At 43.1% G+C, this 27,327-nt stretch overlaps 1 protein-coding gene across 1 annotated transcript; it reads left to right on the top strand.

The window, feature by feature from the left end:
- Window positions 1–676: 676 nt before the first annotated feature.
- On the top strand, window positions 677–27,107 carry LOC114853769 (protein disulfide-isomerase TMX3-like). Its single transcript, XM_029147550.3, has 16 exons — window positions 677–800; window positions 1,066–1,123; window positions 1,814–1,853; window positions 2,406–2,529; window positions 3,295–3,340; window positions 5,206–5,286; window positions 5,715–5,814; window positions 5,991–6,068; window positions 6,380–6,446; window positions 10,260–10,358; window positions 13,361–13,418; window positions 13,629–13,682; window positions 16,914–16,970; window positions 19,702–19,831; window positions 20,966–21,034; window positions 24,404–27,107. Exons 1-16 carry the CDS (start codon window positions 767–769, stop codon window positions 24,683–24,685), a joined length of 1,377 nt encoding a protein of 458 aa, XP_029003383.1. The 5' UTR covers window positions 677–766; the 3' UTR covers window positions 24,686–27,107.
- Window positions 27,108–27,327: the final 220 nt, after the last annotated feature.

Consider the following 27,327-nt stretch of genomic DNA (forward strand, 5'->3'; position numbering starts at 1 on the left):
TGAATTACGCAAGATCTGAAGTGCTGCCCCATCACAGCTGTTTATTTTGCTATGGCTAATTAGATATATTACATATATCACTATAACCTGATGGAGACCAAAGAAGGAAAGAACAGGTGACAATTATAAAGTTAATCGAGGTTCTGGTCTGGTTTCATGCTCCTGGTTTGGTGTCACAGACGTCCAGGAAAACCTGAAGACAATGAAGCTGTCATTAATGTTTCTAGTGAAACCTGTGCTGCAGTTGTACTTCATTGCGTATTTTAGAGTTATTTTGTTTGTCCGGCTCTTTCTTCCGTGGCGCTTTAATGATTTCTCTTCACTCTGCTGCTCTTTTTAATGTTAGATGGCCACCTTGTGGTGAGAATTGACGTTAATCACTTACCAATTCAATAGCTGGATACATCCTACACTGTTGTGTCAAAAATGGTCGGACTATTTTTTTAACTGAAATCGCCCTCTCGTGCGAGTTGAATAGCACTAATAACTGTAATGACTACCAACAACACACATAATTAATAAATACAAAAAAATAAATAGCGACAGTACAATGAATAGCATTAGATGGGGTAAAAGAGTGGATACTAATTACTATTAAGCTGATAAACGTATCCGACCATTCTTATTTTTTTGTTAAAATAGTTTTCTTATAAAATCACGCTTTGCAGCTTTTAGCGTTTGAATGTGTGCGTAATCTCGCACATGCGCAGAAGGGTCCAGTTTAACCGCTGTATTTCCTGTTTGCTGTTCCAACTCAAAGCGAGCGATGGCAGAAGTGAAAGCTTCCCTGATTTGTGCAGGTACGTTGACTCTTTGTTTTTGCGGACGCCGACCCCTTAGCGTCACTTGGTATTTGGTGACTTGTTTAAACGACCCCCGGCGCTGCCGTTGTTGAAACTGTGCAGCTAAGAGACGCTAAATTAGCTTGGACGGCATCTTTAGCCGGTGATGCTCCAGTCATGAGGTTTCCAGCTGGAGGGCTAGAAAAAGCAGACTTCACATCTGTATTTCACGCCACAGCAAACAAGCACTATGTCTGATTTCACGTCTCTTGCGTTATTACAGTTGCAGCTGTTTTCCTGAGCTCAGCCGTGCTTGCAGTTGTTGAAGACCTAGATGACACGTAAGTGATGCGCCCATGAATGAGCTGCCTCAGTGGCTAAGCTTCCTGCTTCTGACACTGAACGTGGATACGAGTCAGACTTCAGCTCGTTTCCTGTTTGCTGGAGCAACACAAACGCGATAATCTGCATCTTGCCTGCTTTGTGCGAACACTGAGTGACAGTGGCACCAGATGTTTGCTACAGATGAGCTGTACAAACGGCCACACAGGGTTGTAAGAAGAGTCACACATTTGAAATAACAAAAACCTGCAAATATAACATGTGTCAGTTCTCTTATAGTATATAAGTAATAGTATGCAATTTGTCCGTTTGTTGTTGTTCTAAACTCTGAGGCTCTGCTCTAGTGACTCCTCGTACTCTTGGGTTTGTTCCCTGTTCAGTCATGCATGACCACGTTATAGAATTGGTATGATTGCTTTAACAAGAACTTAGAATTAAGCATTAATTTGTAATATCTAATATCTCAAGTAATATCTTGGATGGTTTTAAAATGTAAATATTAAATATAAATTTTGACGGCGAGAGGTGGGGTACACCCTGAACAGGTCGCTAGTCTATTGCAGGGCTTTATGTGAAACACATATTGGGAATTTCTTATTGTGACTCAAAACAGCAAACTGTGATGAAACTGGTCTCGTATCTGCTGAGTGACCAAATCTGCTCTTTGATTGTATTTTTCCATCCGGCAGATTTAAAGAGACTAGAGTGAACGACATCTGGCTGGTTGATGTAAGTCTGACATTATGTAAACACACATGGTTTATGTTCATTCAGCTATGCTGTACTTTATACACACCATGTTCCTGATCATCCCTTACTGAAGTTGCTGTAGTCATGGTGGGATGTGGGGGTGTGGGGTCTGGTGGGGGTTTGCAGACTGTCCTCTGTGTTTGTGATTAGTGAATGAGAAGTCATGCGTGCTGGGCAAAGCCAGGGGACTCAGAGAGGTTTATATCAGAGTCTGTGTCTAGGTCTGTATAAGCAAATTTAGCTCAGGCATCCAAAGCTGCTTTCACTGCTGGTTATGCTATGGTTATGCAGGAACTCAAATTGGAATCAGTTCTGTTATCAGTCAGTTTGATGATAACAGTTAATAACAACAATGCATAAAACAACAAATGTCATGCTGCTTCCTGTACAGCATGAAATAGCTTATCAGGGTTTGTTAAATAGCAGCTACAGACGGAATACTGTTCTTATTTGAATTCTATTTATCAGTATACAGAGATATGCATTTGTAAACAAAACTTCAAGTTCACCTTCTCCTCTTCTGCGTGTCAGTTTTATGCACCATGGTGTGGCTACTGTAAAAAGCTCGAGCCGATATGGCAGGAGGTGGGAGTTGAGCTGAAGACCTCTGGGTCGCCAGTCCGGGTGGGAAAGATGGATGCCACAGCCTACTCTGGTGAGTACATGATGAAGCACTCTAATGTCCTCCCTCGGTGCTTGTGTGTCCCCAGGGGATTATTAGCGCTAGCTTACTCTTGTCAAACAACATGGTAATTTACTGTATGTAAAATGCTTTTGAGGCTTTTTAGGAACAGCATTAATTGCAAAAAATTTTGATTTTGTGTTTAATTTGTTGCAATATTATGTTTTTGTTTTTGTCACCGTTATTGTACAATTAGAAATTACCAGTGTGAAAACAGAAAAATACAGTAGTTCAACAAAGCAGCCATGTGTATAAATGAAGGCCCAGCATTAGAGCAGAGCCATGATGCTGTTTGTCACAGTGCAGCCTCATGATGCACACTGGCCCAAAAAGCATTTTTCCCTTTGAGAATTATTACAGAAAAAGCATCCTTTACACTCCGAGCACAGTACTCAGTCATTTTGGTTGTGTGTGTAAATGCAGGAAACCCAATTTATTATTTCAGCATTCCTCCTAAAGTCCAGGAAGTATCCGAAGACCTCCACAGGAACATTTGTGGGGGAGTTTAAAGTTTAATGATGCGTTCGCCGTCAAAGCTTCTTTTGTCATAATATTATCAGTGCCAATCTTTTTACCCCAATAATGCATAGCCACGCCAACATAGAGGCAACAAAATTTAAAAAATAAAACCAAAGTGTGGCATGTGCAAACATTTGGGACCCTTAAATGTTCCTGAGTTGTCTGATGTGTACAAGTAGTATGATTAATCCCTCTGATCTATTCTGTTGTGTATTGCAGGAATGGCTTCAGAGTTCGGTGTCCGTGGTTACCCCACAATAAAACTGTAAGTGTCCATCCTACGCTCGTTACCACAGGTTTCTACTTTAATTTACATGTCTTTAGTTGAAACTCAAACATTTTTCTGCCTGTTGCTTTTCTACCAGACACTTTAATTGAAGTTAGCTGACACGGTTATTGAATCTTGTGTTGCCATTGTTCCATAAAGGGTTTGGAAAATTACAGAGCAGCATCATCTTTGTGACACTTTGTGTGTAGAGTTCATTAGAATTAAACGAGGCTTGTTCTGAGTCGTTTATGAAGCTGTGTAGGTGATCTATGTTGCTCTAGCTACCACCTTAAACCCCCCCCCCTTCTCAAGTGTCATTATTTAAGTGTGTATTGTTATTATGGGGATGCTTCTCCCATGAGCTTTGGTCTATTGTGATCCCTTTACATCCTTTACTCAGGAGAGTGAGGTGTTGTTTCTGGTCCCCTAATGCATAACTAAGTGACAAACTCTGTTCACACCTTTTGAACTCAAATTTTATTACATTCTTTACTTGTGGATGCTGTGAATTATATATTCATTAGATGATAAACGGTGCAGCTTGCTTTTTTGTTGTATTTAACTTTTTTTCAGGTACATGTCAGAATTGCTTCCTTTTTTTCTTCCTGTTTTAGTTTGCTGATCAACAAACGTTTTCTGTGTGATTTGCTTTTCAAACTGTTTCCATCAGTCCTCTTCAACTAACTTAGTGCTTTATTTTCCTTCAAGTGCAAATGACTTTTTATATAAAATTATTGAATTTACGTAGCCGCCAGCTGCTCAGCAGCAGAGCTCATGTTGACTTGAGAGAAATGATTATCCTACACATGCAGCGTTTGCTCCGTAGATTTCTAACAGAATCATCTGTCTTCACGCTGCCATAATGAGTTTCCCATCTAGTTTCATCAAGCTCATTTGGGAAACTGCCACAGGATCACGGCAGGGTTCATCACATTAAACCAAGCGAGTGATGAAACATCTATCGAGGAACACACGATGCCTCCCTCAGCGACAGAAGGAGACTTGATTTAGAGTTCGGTTTCCCCCTGAGTTCATTAGGCCCCGTGGGCTGACGCAACCTTGGCAATCCTTAACGCATTCTGCTTGTTGTAGGAGCTCTAGTCGAGCGAATTCCCTGGCTGAAACTCAATTAATGGAAATGCTTTTCATTGCAGGTGCATTGATTTAGATTAAGGAAATGCTTTTCATTGCAGGTGCATTGATTTAGATTAAGATGACCTTTTGTAATAGAAGAGCTGTTTCATACGCTCTGATTTGGGACTCACCCACTTTGTCTTTTAGTTTTATGTCATACTGTTATTCTGACGTTAATATGCAGTGTATAATTTAACCATAAACTCAATAGAGGATGTTTGTAACAACATTTCAAATTGCAAATAACTGTCCTCAGTATATGAACTGTTATGATGACATTACATCTTATCAGTGGAACGTTGAATACATTAGTGCAGGGTTTTAGAGTTCTCCAGTGACATGAGGAATTTCAGTTTCAAAGCCGTTTATTCCATCTGCAGGGACCCCAGTCTCTAAAAGCGGATGTCCTCAGGTCAGGCTGAACATTCTGTACAGCTGATGGCAAAACATCCTGTGCCTTGAATCAGAAAGGTGTCGCTACATGTGTTTAAAGCAAAGAGTTTTCACATCTGAAAATGAAAAAAAGAACACATCCTAACACCTTAGTTTAGGTTCTGTTACTGTAATTTTCTGGTTCACGCAAACCAACGTCATGGGCGCAAAATACCATATCCCTTCAGTGATTTTCAATTTTATGTAAAGTCTTTGGGCCCTGTCATCAGAAAAATGAATGGTTTTACAACGAAATGAGCCCTTGACTCATTTCTGTTCCAATCTCTTCCTCTTAGGTTAAAGGGTGACCTTGCATATAACTACAAAGGACCAAGGACTAAAGATGATATTGTGGAGTTTGCAAACAGGGTGGCCGGGTAAGTCACAGCTCCTGTTCATCACATCAATAACAAATGCCAGGAAACTGATAGAGGAGTGGCTCTTTCCTCATTTCATGGGAGGACCACATGCCAAATGAAGCATCCAAGCGAGCTTATCAATACAGGCCACATTTGTTTCACAGCTCAATGGATTTCTGCCTGTGATGCTCGGGTTTAAGCCACTGTATCAGCTGAGCCTGACAGATTTCCCCCTCCTTGAGGGAAATCAGACTAGGTCCGTGACAGAGGGCTTGATCAAAAGCTTGGCTCTGATCTGAGACCCAGACTGCAAATTGTTGAATCCCCACTGGGTGGTGCCACCAACACACACATTACCTTAAGAATTGTTGGGCTCTGTACAATAGTTGTTACATTAGTGTGTCTTGTTTTACTTAAAGACGTGTCTCTGAATTGTATTTCCCCAGACCAGCCGTGCGGGCGCTTCCCAGCAAGCAGATGTTTGAGCATATGTTGAGACGGCATGATGTGCTTTTTGTGTATGTTGGCGGCGCCTCTCCGCTCAAAGTAAGCACCTTGTAACACACACTCTTTACAAGGACCCCAGAAAAAGCAAACGCCTGAATATGGACTGAATGACTAGCACAGAACAAACAAGAAATGTCTTTTGAAATCATTCAGCCTTTACAGCTGTTATTGAAAGCTAGTGTTATTAATGCTAAGTAAGCCTTTTGTCATTGCAGGAGAAGTACAATGATGCCGCCTCTGAGCTCATTGTCTACACGTATTTCTTCTCTGCTTCAGAGGACGTCTTGCCAGAGGTAAATGATTTCAATTTTCAGAAATGATTTCAATGAGAGTTTCATATTTGTCATCATGTTATTCCTAATCTTGAGAGTCAGGTATCCAGTTTCTGTCCTCGCCACTTTTCCCACAATGAAGTAAATAACATTTCTGGCATATAGTTTCTGTAATCACACACACACACACACACACACACACACACACACACACACACACACACACACACACACACACACACACACACACACACACACACACACACACTGTGATTTATGGAAGCTGTAGAAGTGTTACATTAATTATTGTGTGTGTGTGTATTTTTTAACAGTCCGTAACTTTGCCAGAGCTTCCTGCAGTTGTGGTCTTCAAGGATGAAACCTACTTTACCTATGATGGTGAGTATTGCGTTTGCCTGTCTACATCTTGGTTATTCATTCCGTGGCCCTCAGGGTACCCGGCCATTCTCTGCTTCTCCCTTCTGCATCCCTCCTCCTCTGCGCTCGTAAAATCCCTGTAAATGGAGCTGTTCTCCTTTAATTTTCTTGTTCCTGCTGCTGTTCTTTCATCTTCCTCACCACGCTGAGTTATGGCGAGCCTGGCCCATCATAAAGCACACAGGGCTCTGCCCACTATTGTGTGTGCGGTGAGGCCAATGATGTCGTGTTGGTTTGTCTTTGGGCGGACACACATAGCAGGCCAGGGTGGATGGACTTGCTTGCATGGGTGTGAGGGACCACAGATGATGCCAAAGTAACCAGAGCAGACTCGGTACTGTATATACAGTTGGACAAAGCCACAAACTGAATCCCTCAAGCAGATGTCAAGCCCCAGCAAGAAGAATCACATTTGACATGAGGCTGGAAGAGCAGCTTTTTTTCCCCTGCTGCTGAATAAAGAGCCTCATCGAAACAATGTGAGTTCACCACATTCCTCCATGATTTCCTGTATAATGCTGAAGCTGTGGGCTTCTTCCGGGAGGCGGAAGCGGAAACGAACCGCATCAAGGCAAAGTGCCAGAACAAACGGGCCCCAGTAGTGGCTGTTGGGCACGTTTGGGGCACGGTGCAGCGCCCGGAGGACAAAATCCATCTCTGCAACCTTTTGCGAGCTCACGTCTGTCTGTTCCACCTGGCCGTTCCTGAAGGCGGGCTTTCTGCACCAGTGCTGCAGCAGCAGAGGCTCGTCACAGTAAATGTTGATGGCAAAGACTCCACACACTGCGGAGTCCTCCAGCACCTTGATGCAGAGGATGTGGCCTAACATCGCCATGGTGACACCATATTAAGCTCGCCGAGGACTGAAGAGGAGAGCTGCACAGCAAATTCACATGACCGTGTTCCTCCTCAGATGGCGAATTTCTTCTTTCAAGTTCAAGCCTCCATAACATGTCAAAGACAAACACTTGTTATGCAGTGCAAAACTGATGAGAAATAATTGGAATGAAGCTCAGTGAGCACTTACCTGCAATAAGAATATTCTCCACACGCATTAGAACCACCAGCTGTGCTTCCTGTGTGTCTGGTTTCTGTCCAGCTCTGCTGTGTCTCCTTAAAAACCACTGACCTGATGTTGCATTAGCGAACAGACACCTTGTTTTGTCGTCGTTATTTTGCATGATGTTGCATGTTTTATCAAATGTTACTTGGCTGAATGTCTGAGACACATTTGCATAGAGGCACCAACTGTTTTATGACTCTCTCTGATGCAGATTCCAAACTGACTATATAATATGATTATTTGTATATTGTATATTTCTGAGCTATAGTGTTTATTAGCTGTCAAGCAGCTTCATCATCTCCCTCATAATGTTTGTTTTTGTTAATGTCCTGTGAACGTACTTATTTGAAATGCATTTAATTCACAGGCACTTCTGTAGAATGTATGTCACCCAGCGTCCAAATACATCCTCTCGCTTTGTGTAAAATGATATTTGACATATTGTTGTTGAGCTTTGAATGGTCTAGCAGACATCATAAACAGCAGCATCTCTTTTTTTGAAAGGCTGTTGAAGTATAGCACAGCACAGCGGGCTCATGCATATTTAACTAGTCTTGCTGCTGTACAGGTCTGCACTGTTACTTGGCTCCATGTAAGAAATGGTTTTGATCATTGTGCAGTGAAAGCTGCACGGAGGCTTCATGCTGTGGGTGTGCAGGTATGTAGTGTATAGGATGCTGTTTAGAAATGCATCACATGCCAGGGTTATTAAACACTGTGTAACGCTCAGGAACTCAACACAAGGCTCTGTGTTTATCCGTTCCAGTGGTTTATGACCTTGCCACTTCACATAATCCCGCCACTTATGAGGCAGAACTGCTTTGCATATGTGCATCGGGTGCACTTAATTGACAGGCTGATAAGCGGTGGATGAATGTGTTGACAAGACGGGTGCACACGTTAGGGTGATGACTTTCCTGGTGGCACACGCGACACCTTCACCTGCTCCACTTGAATCGTTGAGGTCGCTGTGGATGAAGGGGTGATGCAAGGTGCAGTAACATGTCAGATGTCATCATTTTCTTTCCATTTTCTTATTTCTACGATATTAGTCAGTTAATCGCCACTGTTAAGTTCATCCATTGCTCCATCTCTCCACAAAGCTTTCACTCCTGCTGACTTTCCTTCTGTGCTGTTTATATTGTGTTGGAGGTTCTCTGTGCCATTAACCTTCATCCTTGATATGTGTCAGGGCTGCCTCCTCCCTCCGCTCTACACTCTGACACTAGATCATCCGCTCTCCACCCACTGTCTGTTGTTGTTCCCCCTCCTGCTCCTCATCCCTCTCCCTTGGCTCCCACTGTGGGAGCTGTGGGCTGACAGGCTCCTGTAGGGCACTATGGAGATTGCAATGCCAGTGCCCAGGAGGTGAGCGGCTCTAACTTGTTTCAAGGTGACGTGGGTTCATTACACTGTACGATCCCAGTAAAGGGCCTTCAGCTTTCTCTCTCGCTTCTGTGAGATGTGCGGAGCAGCTGCTTGCAGTTTATAAAGCCCGAGCATACGTGGAAAGGAACTTAGTGGAATGTCGAGCAGACTGACTGACTCAGCAGCCCTAACAATGACACCGCTCTGCCTTTCCACAGCAGCGGAACTGAAAAATAGATTGCACAGCTTTGGGGCTGTTTTGATTTACTACAAGCTTTGACCTTGTGCTCCAAGTTTTAGGTTGTCATGTTTGGCATTGTGCTCGCAGCCCTTCTGGGGCGCCGCAGCTTAAGAACCATGTAAAAGTCATCAGTGTTCTTGTAATTACTGTAATGGTGGCAGAAAGGTCATGATAACTTATTATGTCATAATGAGCTCCCAGATTTATTTGACATCAATTATGAGCATCCTGTAACCTCTCAGCTGGAGAGAGCTGTGTTGCTTAAGCAGCCTCGTTACACCCTATTTAAACCCCGAGGGACAGACTCTGGTTCCCGCTTGCACGGTATCTCCAGATGTTAGACAAGCAACAACATGTGGTTCAGATTCAGGGAGCCGTCCTTTATTTTATTTCACTTAATTCTTTTATTTGTTTGTTGCACTTTCTGTGTTTTTCCTCCTCCCGATGCATCTGTTGAATTATGCATTTCTTCCAAATGTGTAAAAATCCGCCAGAGCTGTGTCTTGAAAATGAATGTACTAAAGTGTGGAGAATCATTTACAAACCAAATGTGTTTTTTCCATGAAGACAGAGAGGCATAATGACTGTGAAATGAGGTCAGATCAGACACAATCCTGTAAGAAAATAGCATCAATTCTGAATAAGCAATTACATTTTTTTAATATTCTTTACAACAAGCTATTTGATAGATGGCAATTTAATCTTTTACAAAATGATTATCGTGGATAATCCTGCCTGGACAGAATGTTCTTTTTATTTATGTCCTGATACTTAAACTGTTTTCTTTGATTGTTTAAGTCTGGATTAATTCCCATTCTGAATGCTGTGGCACAGTCCTGTGTGCTGTCCATCACTTCTTAACCCAGCCCACTGTCACAGCAACGTCTGACCATTGTTTAGCTAACCTATATCTGTGCATGCTCAGTTTGTGCCAAGCTCTTAATTCCCTGGAGAGCCTACAGGTGGTAAACACTGATCTCCCTCCAGTCAAGGCATCAATAAACTGTTCTGCTTTGCTTTTAATAAAGTTAAGTCATGTGCTGAATGCCAATAGGCTTCCTTTTGCTTCTCCTCCTGACATATTTTCTTCTGTGTGTTGCAGAATACGAAGAGGGTGGTTTGGCATCATGGGTGAACAAGGAGCGCTTCCAGGGATACCTGCAGATTGATGGGTTCACACTCTATGAGCTGGGAGACACAGGTGGCGTATGCAGAACATTTGTCATTGTAACAGTATTCAAATGTAGATGTAGCAGCATTACATGATAATATTGATTGGCAGATTCTATCTTTACAGGCTGGGTCTTGGTAAACGTTTAAGGTCACATGTACACTAAACATATGAGCCTTTCATGCTCGGTGCAGATAGAGTCTGTTGGCAGTTAAAGAGGAAATTAAAGGGTCTTGGTTGTGTTCAGCCTGTCAATATCCTCCCACCTCCAAATATCCAACCTACCACATGGTGTAGGTTTTATTGCTGCATAAATAACTTTAGATCTGTTCTTGTTAAAGGTTCTTTGTGAGACATCAGCTTTAAATGTGTGTCAGAGAAAGATGCTGGTAAAAACATCTCTTCTTTATAGTTGGACCATGTTTTCTGCTGCGGCCAGACGTACATTCACTTTGTTTCCCACAGGAAATTTAAGCTTGAGACTGAAATAAATTCTGTCTCTTAAACAGCAGTAAATTGATGCTCTGTGCCGAGAAAGCTTCTTTCTAATATTAGATACAGTATTTTACTTCTTTGTGTGCAGTTTGCTAAGATCAGTGATGCTTAGTGCTTGGCTGTTGCTTACATTTGCTCCGGCTCGCTTTCAGTTTTAACCCATTTGTGCCAAATTTGCTGCTTAGCATTGATTATTCTGCATGCGGAGTAGTCACTGTAGCATCTTAATTGTGTGTGACTGATTAAAGACGACATACTTTGCACCTTCAGTCTATAAAAATAACTCTGGGTTTCAATTGAAATGGCTGCTGCATGCTTCTTGTGGAGAGTGCAAACCTCCACAATTAGGCCTTGTCTCTGAAGGCATTTCAGTCAAGTATCAGATTTCATGCACTTGGGTGAGGTTAAGCAACATTTTAATGCTCTAAAAGCTCCGTCTCAAAATGTGTAACACATGTTTAGCACATTTTGTCTGTGATATGCATTAACTTTTGGAAGACTTCTTCTTGTGGGCAGAGGAGAGTAGTAGTCAAATAAAAACCCATTTTAAAACTTGCTATGCTGCTAAATCTGAGCAGCAAATGCTCAGTGAAACACTGTCTCAGTTACACCAACAAATAATGAAAAAGCTGTAAAATTGTCTCTAATTCAGACCCATGAACAACAGTGCTGCTGCTTGATGTCGGAGGACACAGTAAAGTTAGATGGATGAAGAAGGCAGTGAATTAGAGATGGTCCAGCCTGAGTATGATTGAGCTGATTTCAGGAAAGCTGACGTGCCGGTTGTTAGATGGATGTCTTACAGATCCAATTACATCACCTCACCTTCAAGCTTTTACCAGAAGAGCTGGATACTTGCTGGTCTTCAGCCTGACTGGCATTGGTTTTGTGAACAGTCAGGCCCCATGTCTTCTCTGGTTAAAGCATGAGGCAAGATTTTATTCCAAGCCTAAACTACACAGGCTTTATAAATCTTTGCTTGAAGTTGTAATCAACTCCCAGGGACTGGGAGCATGAATTATCTCGACTCGAGTACATGGCTGGAGAAAACAACACTGGTTATTTCAGCATTCCAGTTTCAGCTGCTGAATCCACAGGGGGACATTTGATGCCAAAGTGTGGCAGAGTGAGAAACCGGTGAAGATGTCTTAATGAGTTTTCAGCGAGCTGTGCCCAAGGAAGTACATTGCGTTTTTAGTAGTAAAGAGTCTCTCAAAGGAAGCTTTGAATTAATAACAAACTGCAACAATGGTAAAAAAAGAAAGTGATGTGCAGAAGTACAAAGAAGCAGTCTGCAGAGTGATCCTACAAGAAAACCATTCCTTGTCATTTCTTTGCAAACTTCATGATTCCTAGCTGTAAACCCCCCTTTGACAGGTGTTTATCTACCTCCATCATGTCCAGCTGCAGACTAGGATCATATTAACTATTTATAAAGGACTTGAATGCTTGCATTTACTATTGTAGATGCTTTTAATATTTATTAGAGTCTGTGTATTATTAGCACTGTTTATAGACCTGATGTCATAATTTAAAGGTTTATTGTATAGAAGGGGTCACAAAGGGATCTGATCACTCACACACTTCAAATGTCTCTGATAAATACTAATATCTGACCATAATTTAATCTATTAGTTACAAGTCATAAAGCGTTAAGAAAGACTGACTTGGGTACGCTCTGTTTAAATGCAAGGATGTGCTGCTGCTTTGCTTGGAAACACTGAAAACAAGATGTTAAATTACATTAAATGTCCCGTAGCAATAGAGCTGAGTGGCTCTATTCTTTATGACTATAATAAAATACTATGGCCATCCTGATTACCCAGGACTGTAGTTAAATCTGCTACATCTCCTCTAGGATCTAGTTCCTAGTTAGGCGCTAAACAGTTGTAAGGTTAATAATGCATGTTTCAACTAGTTGTAATCCCACGTGAACAAACGGTACACAGCAACAAACCCTTAATAAGCAAATCTCACATTTTCCACAGTCACATATGAGCAATTAGAGTACAGTACTACAATATTGTGCATCTGGAATCTGTTAACATTTTCTCACATGGCAGCATCAGTCTCTAACACATATTATACCACTAAAAATGATTTTATGCACTATGTGCTTCCTTCTGTTCCCCCTCTTGCCAGATAAGCACCATTACTGCCCAGCAGGGGGCAGACTGGCACTCTGATCCAAACACCCAGGGTCTCTAGTGAAAAACTAAGCCAGGCTGAATACAGACCTTTTAAGTTGTGTAATGGCTTTTTTGTAGACTTATTTGTCTTGTTGTAGATTCGGTTTGTGAATGACACCAAAATAGCTCTTCAAGCAGAAAGTGACCACTTGATCAGCCAAGGAGAAAGCCTACGCTAGCTTAATGTTTGAATGATGAATGAGTAAAATGTTTTTCGCTGCATCTTTGTTTCTTCCCCCGTTGAGAGGTGACATGTCTCCTCCAGAGCCTCTTATCTGCCTGCTATTGTCTCCTCGCCCTTTCTTTTTGTCTGTGATTGTGATGTCTAATCCCCGTCTGCCACCTCAGGCAAATTGGTGGCAATTGCAGTCATCGACGAGAAGGACCCCACAGAGCAGAGCGGCAGGTACAAAGAACGCTGAAATTAAAACGCATGGCTCTGTATAAGTTATTCTCATACACTCCCACACTTACCACAGTACTTGTACTAAAGTGTGTGGCTTTCAAATACAGATAAGACTCGCTGTTATTGTTTACCTCAAATTGCAGACGCTGGCTAAAAAAAGGTTAGACTCCAACTCCTGTGGCTTTTTACTCTCTTCTCATTTGCTTTTAGATTAAAGGCCTTGATTCAGAGGGTGGCGAAGGAATACAGAGAGCATTTTAACAGGTAAGGCACGGCTACACGATGAGGTCAAAGATGAATATCCAATTTATACATTTATTCTAGGATGGTGCGCTCACTGGGGAGCGCTGCCTGTCTATTCGCACGCAGCTTTATGCCTTTGTCAGGGCACGTCTGTTTTCGTTGAGCTTCAGTAGAAAGGTAATTATGCAAAATGTCAGCTTCCAAATATAGGTGTTCTTTTCAGCTGTCAGTCAAAAACTCAGCTCAGCTTGTATTAATACATAATTTTCTGTTTTCTCCAGCTCCAATTGTGCAATAACAACTGGAGATTGGCTGTTTATGCTATGCGCCGCCTTGTTCGACCTACTCCTTTTACGGGAGAGGAACCAATTTAACAATGCGCTGAATACAAAAAGGAAATGCACTTAAAATGTATAATTCCTGCATTACAGTTATTTTTTGCTTCTCGCAGACGGTTGAGGTGAGAAAAGATGGAGAATGTGATGATGCAAGCGCACGGGCACCTGCATGTTTAACACCGGGCTCCTGAATCAAGTGCTGTGTTTGTGCAGCAGGTTAAAGCAAACACGCGTCTGCTCAAGCTCGAATTGAAATCAGCAGCGAGGTTGCCGTTGTGTAGCTAACCCCTTATCTCTGCTCACCCAGCAGGGCGCAGGCGACAAGAGGATTTCCTCTCAGGGATTAATAAAAAGTATCACATTTAGATCCTCATGTTGTGCTTAAGATCCACACGGTTCCCCATCGGTACCTGTGATGTTTTATCAGATAGGTTTCTGTTTTTGATTGAAGAGGTGTAACTCAAACCGCTACGATCAAAGTGTTTCTCCTTCTCCAGGCATTCCCATTAGTACTGATTGAATTACACAGGTCCCTATCTTCAATTAGACCATCCACACCACCCAGCGCTGCTTTTTAAAGAATGTTCAGGTCCCTGCTTAAATCAGAGCTGCCTGAAATGACGAGACGTAAGTGTCCCCCCGGTGGTGGGTGGAGGCAGCGCACGGAGCCGACACATCACAGGCGGTGACTGACATTTGAATGAACAGCTGCTGTTTGATGCGGTGATAAATGCCGTGATATTTAGTTCACCCACCATTTGCGGGGTTTTGACAGAACAGTGATTGCAGAGCTCTGATTCGAGAGGAAACTTCCCTGAGCCGTGGGTGGGAAAACAGGCACGTGACTGCATGTGCGCAAACTGTACTTGTGGTAAAGTCTGAGTTTGTCAGTCAGTGGGTGTGAGTAGACTTGAATCTCAGGCACTAGTCATTATTGCCTTTGTGTTCCATAGTTAATCTCAGAAGGCTGGTGGAACCAGACTGGAGTAAAGTGAACCAGTACTTCCATCAAAAGCAGTGGATTAATTCCCATTTAAAATAGTTTTCTTGCCTCACAGAATCTTCCAACTGTAGTAGATTTTAGCACTGTAAGGTCCTTTTAGCAGCAGCATATTTACTCTTGTCTCTGACTCTCCCCACTTTCTTAATAATAAAACTGATATGGATAAAGACAGACATGACAAACATTTTTGTCATGTCCCCTTATTTACTTCTTAATCTCAAACACATGTTGTATACCATGTGTAAAAACCTGCTGCTTCAGATTCATAGATGCTCTTTATTATTGAATTCCACAGAGAATCCCTCTACTTGCCACTTGCAAGCTTTAAAATCAGACATTATTCTACAATCAAGCACTTGCTGCAAATGGTCTGTAAAATATGTGAGCAGGAATTAAATAATAGAAAACCAATGGGCCAGGCTAAAACATGGTGGAACAGATAACGCTGGTCTGGGAGTTGGAAAATCACCCATGTTTATCTTATCGATCAGCACAGAATATTAAGAATCACCACAGGTATAGTCAATATGTTTTCTTTACACACAGGATGCAGAATTAGACAATGAGAGCTGAAGGTTGAGGACATTAATCTGTGTTTGCTGGTCAGCTAAGTAGAGCAGGGCAGAGTATTGGGTTGTTCTGCTGTCCATCAACGTCTGCGGTCGGCACAGACGTCAGCCATTTAGTAACTGATAACGGTTTAAAGATATTGTTACAGGACTTCAGCATTAGTTGATTAATTTCAGCCACTCGAGGGCTGGGGGCAATGGATACAATACGATAGGAGAACTGGATAGTGGGTCAAAACATGGCACCTATTTATCCATTTAAAGGTTAAAAAAAAGTTCTACGGGTGATGCTGTAAAAGGAAAATAAGAAAAGCTGTCACAGGTTGCATATGTCAGCAAAAAGAAGTAAGCTAGACATGCTGTCTGTCAGGTATCAACCACTTTAGCACGTCGAGTGCAAAGGAGACATTTGAATAAATAACCAAAATGCCCTCTTTACATTGCAAAATTGGACCAAACATAAAAATGCTGCTTGTTCTTGCCTCCGGTTTCCTCCATACCTTTCCTCCCACGTACACGGTTCTCACTAAGTTATTCACCCTTTTTCACTTTGCTCAGCTCTCTTGCCAAGAAGTGTCATTGGGAGTGGGAAGCTGGACATACTCGGTAGAAAGACACATAAATATTTAGATAAGAAAGAATCGTATTCTGTGTGCCAGGTTCCCTGTGTTTACCCCCGTCCGTGTTTGACACCTTGCTCCTTTCCCCAACGTGGTTCGATCTTGAAAGCCCGGAGCGAAGCGTACAGGCTGCTTTATTCTGTGCCAGGCCCTCGATCGTCAGCCACATCGGCGCTAACACACACTGATTTTTATATTGCAGCCACTGGATTTATTATAAAGTTTGAGTTCGGTCTTCTCGTAACCGTGTCATTGATATAAGCGCCGGCACTATTGTTTAGCACCCAGGGGACAAACGCGTTGGATAAAGCTATGATTCAGGATGAATATAATATATTTGTAGAGGGCCCCATAATCAGTCATTCAGTGAAAGTCTTTCCTGGACTTGTGCAACCTTCTGCCTACAATCGACTCAGCGCAGACAGTGCAGTACAATGAGGAACAAATTGAATTCCTCAACCTGCCTTATCATTCAGATAAATCACAGAGTTTTGTCTGTGGTAGAAAAGATGATGAGAAACACAAGGCGGCGCAGGAGGTTTTCTTTTTTTTTTTTTTTTTTAACTTCCAGTTTTCCACAGCAAGTATTTACAATCTCATGTTGTATAGGAAACCTTCTGTTCCAGTCTGCGGACAAAAACAGTTATTTTTGTTTCATTGTGTGTTGTTCTCGATTCCACTGCTTCACATTCTTATGCTGCCGATTTGTCTTGCATCTCCAGAGACTTCCAGTTTGGCCACATGGATGGGAACGACTACATTAACAGCCTCATTATGGGGTGAGTGTCTCATATCCAACCTCGCTCCGTCTTCCCATGTCTTCCTCCCTTTTCCTCTATCTCGTGTTACCTTCTGTCAGCTACTTATCCAGGTCTGGGCTGCCTTGTAATGCCAGCTCTCTGCCATTAGATGTTCTCTAGCGGTGAAGTCAATTACACAGACAGGCTGTCATTTCTTTCTTAGTGCTTAGGGCAGTTTTAACCCCCTCTGCCATTATACACACACACACACACACACACACACACACACACACACACACACACACACACACAGAAGCAGATCTGTGAGAGCCGTTTCTTCATATGAGGGCAGGATATCGACAGATACGTGAGGAAAGTACGGCTGAGCATATGCTGGGATTAAATCTGTGCTGGTTTTGTGTTGTTAATGGCTTGTCAAAGAGCGGCCCTAATCACGCAGAGCGGCCGGTTGCAGCAGCTTTGTGCCCAGGCTGCGACTGCTGGGGTGTCATGCACGAAGAGACCTCGCTACTGACATCCCACACGTTTAATTAGACCTCCACAAGTGTTTCAGGCCAGAAGCCTTGTAGCACTCGGTGCGTCTACCGCTGTACAGTGCCTAATTACAGCATGTGTTGCTTCGTATGATAATGCGTGGATGTTTTTGTGAGAATCTGTGCGTAACCGCCCGCTGTTGTTTTAATTTGAGCATGTTATTGTTTGTATGAGGGAGATTATAGCAGACATGGTCTCTGAAGTCCTGTGTAATTAAAACCGTGTCAGCGAGTGGAAGTTGCATGGAAAAACATCACTGCATTCAAGCAGCAGACCCCTGCTGCATGGCTGAATTAGTGTTCACATTTAAGGATAAAAGAGGTGATTAGCCTTCCTAATTTTGCACGAGTACATACAATATGTATTTCTCAGAGTTTTACAGGGCTGAATTTGGCTGCAGTAGTACAGGATTAATTGCCCTCCTTTGAGGAATCAAATCCTGGCCTGTCAATGTCCACTAATCCTGTCCCTTAGGATGGTCATGGAAATAAATCTGATGGCTTTTTATCCCGCTTTCTGTCATCACAGTGATTACTGTGTTCTGGCAGCAGCCTGTTTGGCATAGAAGTGCCCCTGCTTTCACCAGAGGCACATAGACATACTGTATTTACACATACACACACACCGTGAACACCACTCCCAAGTCTGCGTCTGTTTAAATGTAGGATTAACGCTGACCCCCTATGGCATCGTTGCCTGTGAAGAAGTTAAAGATGTAAGACGATTAGAAAGTCAGGATGTGAAGCAAAGACTCAAATTGTAGTAAAATCCTCACCAAACCAGTGGTCATTTCAATAGTATCGCAATTTACAACTTACTAAATTCTAAACAAGAATTTTGTTCTTCATTTTTTTTAATAGAATAGAGGTTTTCTACCCTCTTGGCTCAAAAGGAGCTAATGCTGGGAAGCTGTCGTCTTAAAGAAGCAACATTTTAGGAATAAATTGTGTTTTTATTTATATTTGGTGAAACTAAAGGCTTACAAGTAGCTTTTAAGTTGAGTAAGGCGAAAACTAGTTTAAATGACTTATGTATGCTAATGTCAGTGAGCTGCCTCCACGTTTCACACCCACATATCAGACTTCTCATCTAACACTCAATAAAATAACAAATGAACATAATTCTCAAAAGTTGAATTATTCACTAATAATGAATTCATGTATTAAAGTATTACTACGTCCACTGTCTAACCTACTAACTTACATGTATGAGAGGCGTCTAAGTGTAGTTGTGGCATATTACCAATAACCAGAACAAACCCAGCACCTTCTGGCAGTTCTAACGTTATATGTTATATGACCCTGCTTTAATGGGAAGCGGACCCCCAGTAGCCTCCACCCTAGAGGTGACTAGGCTAATCCATATTTATTTTAAATGGGTGCCATCTGTTGGAGTGGGCTGGATGTCAGATGGAAGCACACAGCCATGATGTGTATGTGGACGACTTCAGATCTCAGCTGGACGGCGTAGGGTGGCGTTGATGAGCGGCGCACATCGTGTGTGTTTGCACTCCTAATCTCAGCTGGGCTGTGGATTGGGACAGTGATGGATACGTGTGTGTGAGTGTGTAATTTGTTGCTGGGTTGAGCAGCACTGCAGAGATGGGCTGTGGGTTTGCCACTGTGTGTGTGTGTGTGTGTGTATGTTTCTAAGCACTGGGGTCCTTGTGCCAGGCTTCTGGTGTTGTGTAAGAGAAAGAGGAGCCGGTTGTTTTTATGACCTTGTTCATTATCTCGCTGAGCTCTAATATTCCTCAGCTGATTTGTCAGAATAATGGCTCAGAGAGCGTACAGTGCGTATCTCCTCTTTGAATATGTTTTATATGTGCCCTCACCGACCCGGAGTTGCTTTCCTCTGGATTTCCTCCGATTCACTTGTCGGCTATAATTTGTAAAGGTCTCTTTAACTGTGACCGATGCAGACCCGTAAAGCCCCTGAGTTGCACACTGTTTGCATAAAAGATAGCTGAAATGCCACTCTGAAAGAGGCCAGGCTTATTATTCCTTGAATAAAAATCAAGACTTTGAAAGAAAGCCCATGGGAAAAGTTAGGCTGCTCTGAGTACAAAGACTGTGTTTATCGCACTATTGTATTTTCCCGTGTTACAATTTGTTGTATAGGACACCTAACTAATGATCCGCTTTGATAATGGCAGTCCAACACGCTGAGGTTAAGAAGACTAAAAGCTGTATTTTCTGTTTTTTGTTTTTCCCAGTGAGGTGACGGTGCCCTCCGTTATCATCCTCAACACATCCAACGAGCAGTACTTCCTGCCCAGTGAGCCAATTGAGACCGTGGAGCAGATGGTCCAATTCATCAGCAGCGTTTTGAACGGTTCTGCACAGGTCCGGATTTTCTCCTCCGCGGTTCTGCTTTCTGCTTATGCATTCAGCTCAGTGTAACCCTTTCTCCCCCATCCCCTGGTGTTGTGCCATTGTAATCACACCGGTAGTCTTCATTAATCACGCACGTTGCCTTGCATTTTAAGTCCTCTGTGGAAAATATTTCCACCAGATGAGGTATTTGTTCAATCTCTGTGTGCATGTTTAGTTTCCGTAGTGCTGTCCTTTCTAAACAGATTATTCACAATAATTCTGTCTAGTCCACGTAAGACACAGAGATTACTACATGATTCTGTATTGTAGTGTGTGCACTAATCTGCAATAGAAATGCTGTTTCCCCTGCACTACATAAAGTCAACAGATGTATGAAGCCATAAGCCAAGCAGCCAGAGGTCCTGTCCTTTTTTCCAAGAAAGGTCTGGGCTATTTTTTACTTGGCAAAACAAACCACCTCCCACCAATCACAGAGCAAGAGAAGCCTCAGTGATTCTGCAGTTCTTCCAGCTCCAGTGGCCTGGAGAGCTCGTGCCCTGCTGGTACAGCCTGCCAGGTGTTACTTCCTGACTTCATGAGGGAAAACAAATATTAAATGTGATGCAGAAAAAAGAGACGATAACAGGAGTTGTTGCTCATCAAAGGTGCTCGTTTCATTTTTGGGGGGGGTTTGGAATGCAGATTTATTTTTTTCATGAATGGCTAAAGTGTTTTTTCCTGGAATTCATGAAAAGATACACAGACAGCGAAGCATGACAGCTGCAGGAGTCCAGTTGACAGACTGTGGCACCTCTAGCAGATTTTCAGGCATCCTCGCTCGCTGCTTGTGTCACATAGTGTGGTTCCGCTTTTCCATCCTTTGCTCCTTTGCAATTAAAGCTGGAAAACATCACTGCTCTACAAACTACTTGTTCCATAGCGTAGCATAAGTTGAGTCTGTGCAGCAGCTGCCTCCACAGACGCCCGCCGTCAGAGCTCGCTAATTGGCTGCCTGGATGAATGAGCCTAAAGACAGATCCCTGATTGGCTGCACGTGTGAGAGGCGCCAAAACAGACTAGAGTTGGGATCTTTAAGTAAATTAAACAAATATAGGTTGATTTACCTTGATTGTCGGAGCATCAATGTTCTTTGTCTTCCTGCAGGCGTACGGAGGTGACGGCATCATTCAGAGAATCAAGCGTGTGGCCTTTGATGCAAAATCCACCGTGATGGTAAGTTACAGTATGAGAGATAAGTGTTTCAGCTTAAGAGTCCCAGCAAAGTAGATGCATTAGATACGTTTGATCTAACATCTATTCACATGTTTTGTAAGTGCAAGAGGCCAAAATAAAACTAACTCACGGTTTCAATTTGCCCTAGAACACTCTGAATCTTTTATCAGGACAATCTAGTTGTAGACAAACACCACTGGCCTCAGCAGGAAGGAATCGATATCAGGCGGAAGTTGGTAAACTCAGTAAAAAGATAGACCTGACGCAGATGGTGAGATTTAGGGGAAGCCGCTGATCAAGGTGTTAAGTCCATTAATATACATATATTACCTAAAGTGTAAACAGTCATAAAACAGTCTGAATAACTTTTGTAATGATGTTGCTGTTGACGTGTTTCATAGCGCTTTGGGTTAAATACTGTATATACGCCCCCCGCTTCAAGTTCAGTAACATGGTAAAACAAATGCCCGAGTGCCCTGTGGTTTCCCTCAGGGAGGAAAACAACATTCAGAGGAAAAGGCCGAGTGCACAGCCAAGAATATGCAATGCAGGCAGTAAACACAGTATGGGGAGAGGGAAGCGGTGAACAGCAGGACGAGCAGGAGGAGTGATGAAGGAACACAGAGGGTCAGGAGGCTGCTCTCCATCCTCCTCACACTTTTACTCCACGTAGTCCACCCTTTTCATATAATGGGTGTTTATTTTCACCAGGGAAGGAACGCTGCCATGTTTCTCTGCTGGAACATAAAAACTATATGTATAAAGAAAAAATGTAGGTTGCATCGACTTCTGAAACCCTGGGATACAGAGAAATGCTTCTTATTGAAAGCTTAATTCTCCTGCTGTCTAGTCGGGTTCGACTAGTCTGCTTTTAAATGGGTCTGGAGAAGGAATAACAACAACTAATATGCTTGAGTGAAGAAAGGCTTTTCATTCGTCTTCTACTTTTTCCTTCTCTCGACTTACGTTGAGCAGCAGGCCTCTGTTTTTGTCAGAAATGGGTAAATGATGAATGGCACAAATAAAAATGATGCTACAATTGTTTAGCCTCCTATTAGCAATTGCGCAAACCTCAAGCCCATGTCTGACAGGGCTGTCTTACACCTGTAGGAGAAATGTAGTGCAACTCTGTGCTCTGCTCCTCTAAATTTAGTGAGCTACCGTACAAGCATCACAATGGCTTGTCTCGCTCCCAGTGACACGATACAAAGCTGACAGTCTGCAGCCTTCACCTCGCCCCTGGAGAGCCTGTCTAAACGCACGTCTGACAGGAGCATGAGGAAGCAGCCACATTAAGCCCAATGACTCATAACCAGCTGTGTTAGCATAGCATACGCATCTCTAGCTCATCTAGCACGGCAGAGCACCAGCAATTACCATCCCTCTCCCAGTGGCTCTGACTGGAGGGTACCTGAATATTTTACCTTCTTCTCAGCTCAGTGGCTGACAGAGGTTCTTGACCGAATGCTCCCTTCTAGGTACATTGTCTCTGATGTATCCTACTCCATTAAGACCAAATGACTCATTTGTCACGGAGATCACTTAAAGAAGAACTTTTAAACTTGTCCTTTACTGGAAAAAAAAAGGGACATAGTGGGTGAAATATTGCGTCGTAGAAGCAGGTGGATGAAAATGTGAGAGGCTGCAGAGCCAGTTGTCGACTTTGTACATTCATGTCTCTTTTTAAATGGTGTGTTAATGCCAATGCGGAAGAACTATTTTTGGTAACCGAGCCCAAAAGAACATGTTTTATAAGGCCTTTGCGTTACTATACGTGTGTGCTTATGGTGGAACCATAGAAGAGCAAGAACATCTCTCCAAGCCTTTATTATAGGGTTGGATTTTACTTTGGTTGGAGTCTGAGTATTCTTTGTTTAATTCAGTTCAAGCTGCAATGAAAAAAAGCACAAGAAACCCCAAGGACTGTAGATATAAGGGTGAATCTCAGATATGCTCATCAGTGTAAAACAAAACAAACAAATGGCACAAGAACAAGATGCAGCTACAACAGAATACAGACGGGGTGAAATTAGAGTACACGACAAAACTGGAATTAGTCCTGAAACACTAAAGGCTGCCCAAGTTTCTGCAGATGATTTGTGACCTGCCTGTTAAACACACTCGCTAAGCTTAATGGCGTAATGCAAATTAAGGAATAAATATGCAGCATCTCCTCTAAAAGCATAAAAAGCCGGTCTGAAATCACACACAGTTTTTTTTGATCTGGCCCCTGAACAGGATTTAAAATTCACTCTACCTAATAGCTAATGGGAGGCTCTTTGCTATTACAAACAGCGTCTGTCAAGAGGGATGTAGCACCAAATGATCAGACAGACACTCCAGAGCCGAGCCAGTCCACTGAACAGGCTGAGATGAGCTATGAGTGTGCTCGTTTGGAGTCTGGAGATAAGGTCGAGGCTGCGCTGACCCATCGTTGACCCGCGCTTCCTTCAAGTCTAAGTGAATTTGTGTGTGCATACTTTTTCCTGTAAGCACTCATCATTTACAATACACTTGACAGACCGCACATAGGAAACATCATTACCGAGTGTCCAGAGCCCCAGACACTAAGCAGCGCTCCCATTAGAGGCCAATGATCAGAACCATGGGACCGTTTGTTTTTCTCCAACTATTTAGCTGAGCTTTTTGTTTGTTTTGTTTTTTTGGTCTGAACCAGTGTTAAGATGTTGGTTCATCTCATGTCGGCTTAATGAAAGCACTTGTGAGGTCTCATTAACTTTCTCTTGACCAACGAAAAAATCTTTGTAATCTTAGTTATGTCTAAAAGTTGCCTCGTTGAGGTTTGTCGTCAGTCTAGTTACCCAAAATGCATCACAGTAGCACAAAAGCTATCATTTTTATTTGCTCAGAAGCTACAAATATTGTTTCATCATCCCCAGAGCTAGTCTGCAACAAAACCAAAAAACAAACTTCACCAGCAGACAGGGCCAATGTCGCCGATGAGGAGACTTAAAGTTACTCCTGTGCTTAATGTTACAATCAATGCTGCTTTTACAAGTCGTTTGTCATTACCTGCTAAAATCATTACGATGAGTGAAAGGCTGCTGAACTGTGCTCAGGCCATTGACGACTTGGTGCCAATCAATGCAAAATCTCACCTGGGTGCACAAAACAACACAGGGAAGGAGGTCATTAGCACTAATAAATAAAAGTGAACTACATGGGTCCTGAACATATGAATTCCCTTGTTCTGCCCCCGCTGGGCAGCAGGATAATCAGAGAAAGATGGTAAAATTAGTCTGACTGGTTCTAGATTCAGATTTAGTGTTTTTCCTTTAAACTTGTTTTTTTCTTCCTGTTCTTCCTCCTCACTGTCGTCCTTTCATCCTTTGTTGTCTCCCACATCAGTCAGTGTTCCGCAGCTCTCCACTGCTGGGCTGCTTCCTGTTCGGCCTACCGCTGGGTGTAATTAGCCTGATGTGCTATGGCATCTGCACAGCCGAGTCGGATGACGGCTCGGATGACATAGACGCGCTCAAGAGGGAGGGCATGACTGACGAGGAGGAGGACGAGGAGGAAGAGGAGGAGGAGAGGCAACGCGCCGCCGAGCTGGAGGGCCCCGAAGAAGGAGAGGAGATGGAGGAGGAGGATGCTGGAGAGAAGGACCCCGAAGACAAGAAAACCGATTAACAAAGGGGCTGCTGCCACAGGAGGAGGACGGGCCTTGTCAAACGCAGTGACATGAAACTCAAAGACATATCAATGTATTACTGTTCTGCTTCTTTGTTTTTCATCTCACTTCTTCACAGAGCCCCTGTAGCACAGACTCTCCTCCCATCTTGGTGTCGGCGCGTGAGGTCAGCTGCTCAGTGAAGCCATCAGATCATGTTTAAAGCTAACAGGCTGCTTAGCGAAGGGGTGATACATGCGGCGCGTTTCCGAAGAGACGTTACAAAGTGCTTCAAGGTGCAACGGACGACCGCGAGACGAAGAGTAAAACACATTGTACATGTTAAATTAGCACAACAACTAATCAACACGAGAACCAGGCGGTAAAGGAGCGTCGTCATAAAACGTCCGGTTTGACGACCTCCATAACAAAAGAAGGCTCAGCTGTGAACCAAATAGTTATTTATTATGGTTTGATAAACCAGCGGTTCATCCTGTGTGATGTTTGACAATGTTTCGTTGTTTTGCTTTTTTTTATTTTTACCACCTCATTCCAATCTACTGTTACAAGCTGTAATAACAGAAACGGATCCTGCTTTCAAGCAAGCAAAACAGAACGAAGGTCCCCAGAGTCCCCCCAAACCTAAAGTGTCGGCTTATGTGAGAAGTGCCCAAGAAGGAAAATCTGCCATATATGAATTGTGCTTTTTCTACTGTTTGTTGTTGCCTGAAAAAGAGAGAAGCTTCTCGTTGTGGGGGTGCAAAGTGCCGCGGCAGTCACGCATTTCAACCACGCTCTAGTACGACGTTAGATTATTATTCTGTATCGCTGCGTTTGATACTAAATCATAGTTTCACTTTTTGAAGCCATTCCTGCTTCCTGACCCGGAGTAGTCGGGTCCTACCTGTACAGCAGCCTCCTATGACACGCATCACTCGCTCCCACAGCTCTTAACAACTCGCACTCCCCAGATAGACCGGCTCTGTCTGTTCCCATATTTCAATATGTCCCCCATCACTGCTTTCTATATTGAATTCAGCGAGCAGGTTGAAGTTTACATCCAAATGCACTGAGTCGCACATGGGGTGTACGAAATATTAGCTACGTCTGCCTGTTACTGAGTTTGGCTCCTTTTTTTGTAATAATCCCCAGTCGTCGGCTGTCTGCAGGTTTAGGAATCTCTCTCTCCTGTTTTCATCCTCTTGTGACTAAAGTGTATGTAATAGCTGAAATAAAATAAGGGTTATCGGTTCCTCCTGAATTAACCTGGCTGCCTGTTCCTGCTACATCTTGATCTGTTTTCCCCCCATTTTCTGACAAACGCTCACCACGATGCACCTTGTTGGATTAGACGTCCCAAGGTGCGCCTGTGGCATCAGTGTCATGTTAAAGCACCGCAATACGCGTGGAGGATCTCCAGTATGAAGTGACAAAATGAAGTCACCCGCTAAACTCGGTTCAATCTGAGCATCGGCGCGTCGTCTGTGGCGGTTTCTGTGGCAACAAAGGCCCGTTTTCCAACAGCTGCCGCTGGATTCTGTGTCCACCCCGATTCAGCGAGCAAAGCACAGACCAGTAATGTAGACGAGTCCACGTCTGTCCCTGCAATCGGAGGCACCTCGGCGCTGCCAGCAGCTGCCTGGCTTGGCTCCGCTGGGCAGATGGAAGCGGAGAACGCCGCTGTCCGGTGCCAGTCGAGCTCTGGGCCGAGCCACCGGCTCCAGGTTATAGCAGTGGAGAACGCGCGCGGCTGTTGGTCTTCTCTCTGAAGCATAATGCTCTGATGTGCTCTGCACTGTATTATTTATCTGTGAAGACTCACATCCAGGTCACGGTGATCCCACAGGTGTTCATTCATCTGGAAAAAAAAAAAAAAATCATGCATTATACTTACTGTGCTGAGCTGCACCATCATTTATGTTCAAATCGGCTCTGAAAGCTTTTATTGGAGGTTTGCTCTCAAGGCAACTATTAAGGAATGGTGATGAATGAATGTGAAGGTTCATTCATAACCTTGAACGCAGAGCGGTCCGCGTCCTGGCCTGTACCAGTCATATCTCACAAACCCCATGACAGCACAGCAAACCGCTGAGAGGAGATTGTTTTAGCTTATTCTCAAGTGGTAATGAATGTTCTCTTACAGCGTGAAAGTGAACTTCTCCTCCTGCTTCCTCCTTTCGGCGCCTTCCTAGGAGTCTTCGCTTTGCCTTTAGTTGCTCATTACCTTTTCTAGATCAGTAAATGTGGCCCCTCCCTCCACTTTGTTGTTCTCCTCGTACACGGAGCTGATCTGTATTATTACTGTGAAGTCGCGTTACGGAAACCCTGCCCTCGACTTGCCTTTGGTCTTTGTAGTTGCCAAACTTCCTCTTTGGGTTTTGAATTGAGATTGTCACATTACAAGTTTAAGACTGAAATAAAGATTGTCCTCTTTTTCTCGTTTTCTAGAATCTTTCTTTCATTTTGTTTTCACAAATGACGTGTCTTTTCTTTAAATGAGCTGCCTCTCTTCCATCCAGACGTCTGTTTCGCTTTCATTATCTCCCATATAAATAGGGTTTTTTCACCTGTATAATCCTGGGCAGGGCTGTCTACTCAATTATATCAGATATAATCCAATCTTTGGAGCTCTGGGTTTAACTGTGGTTGATTGCGTTGCTTG

This window comes from Betta splendens, chromosome 4 (assembly GCF_900634795.4).
Source record: "Betta splendens chromosome 4, fBetSpl5.4, whole genome shotgun sequence".
Lineage (NCBI taxonomy): Eukaryota > Metazoa > Chordata > Actinopteri > Anabantiformes > Osphronemidae > Betta > Betta splendens.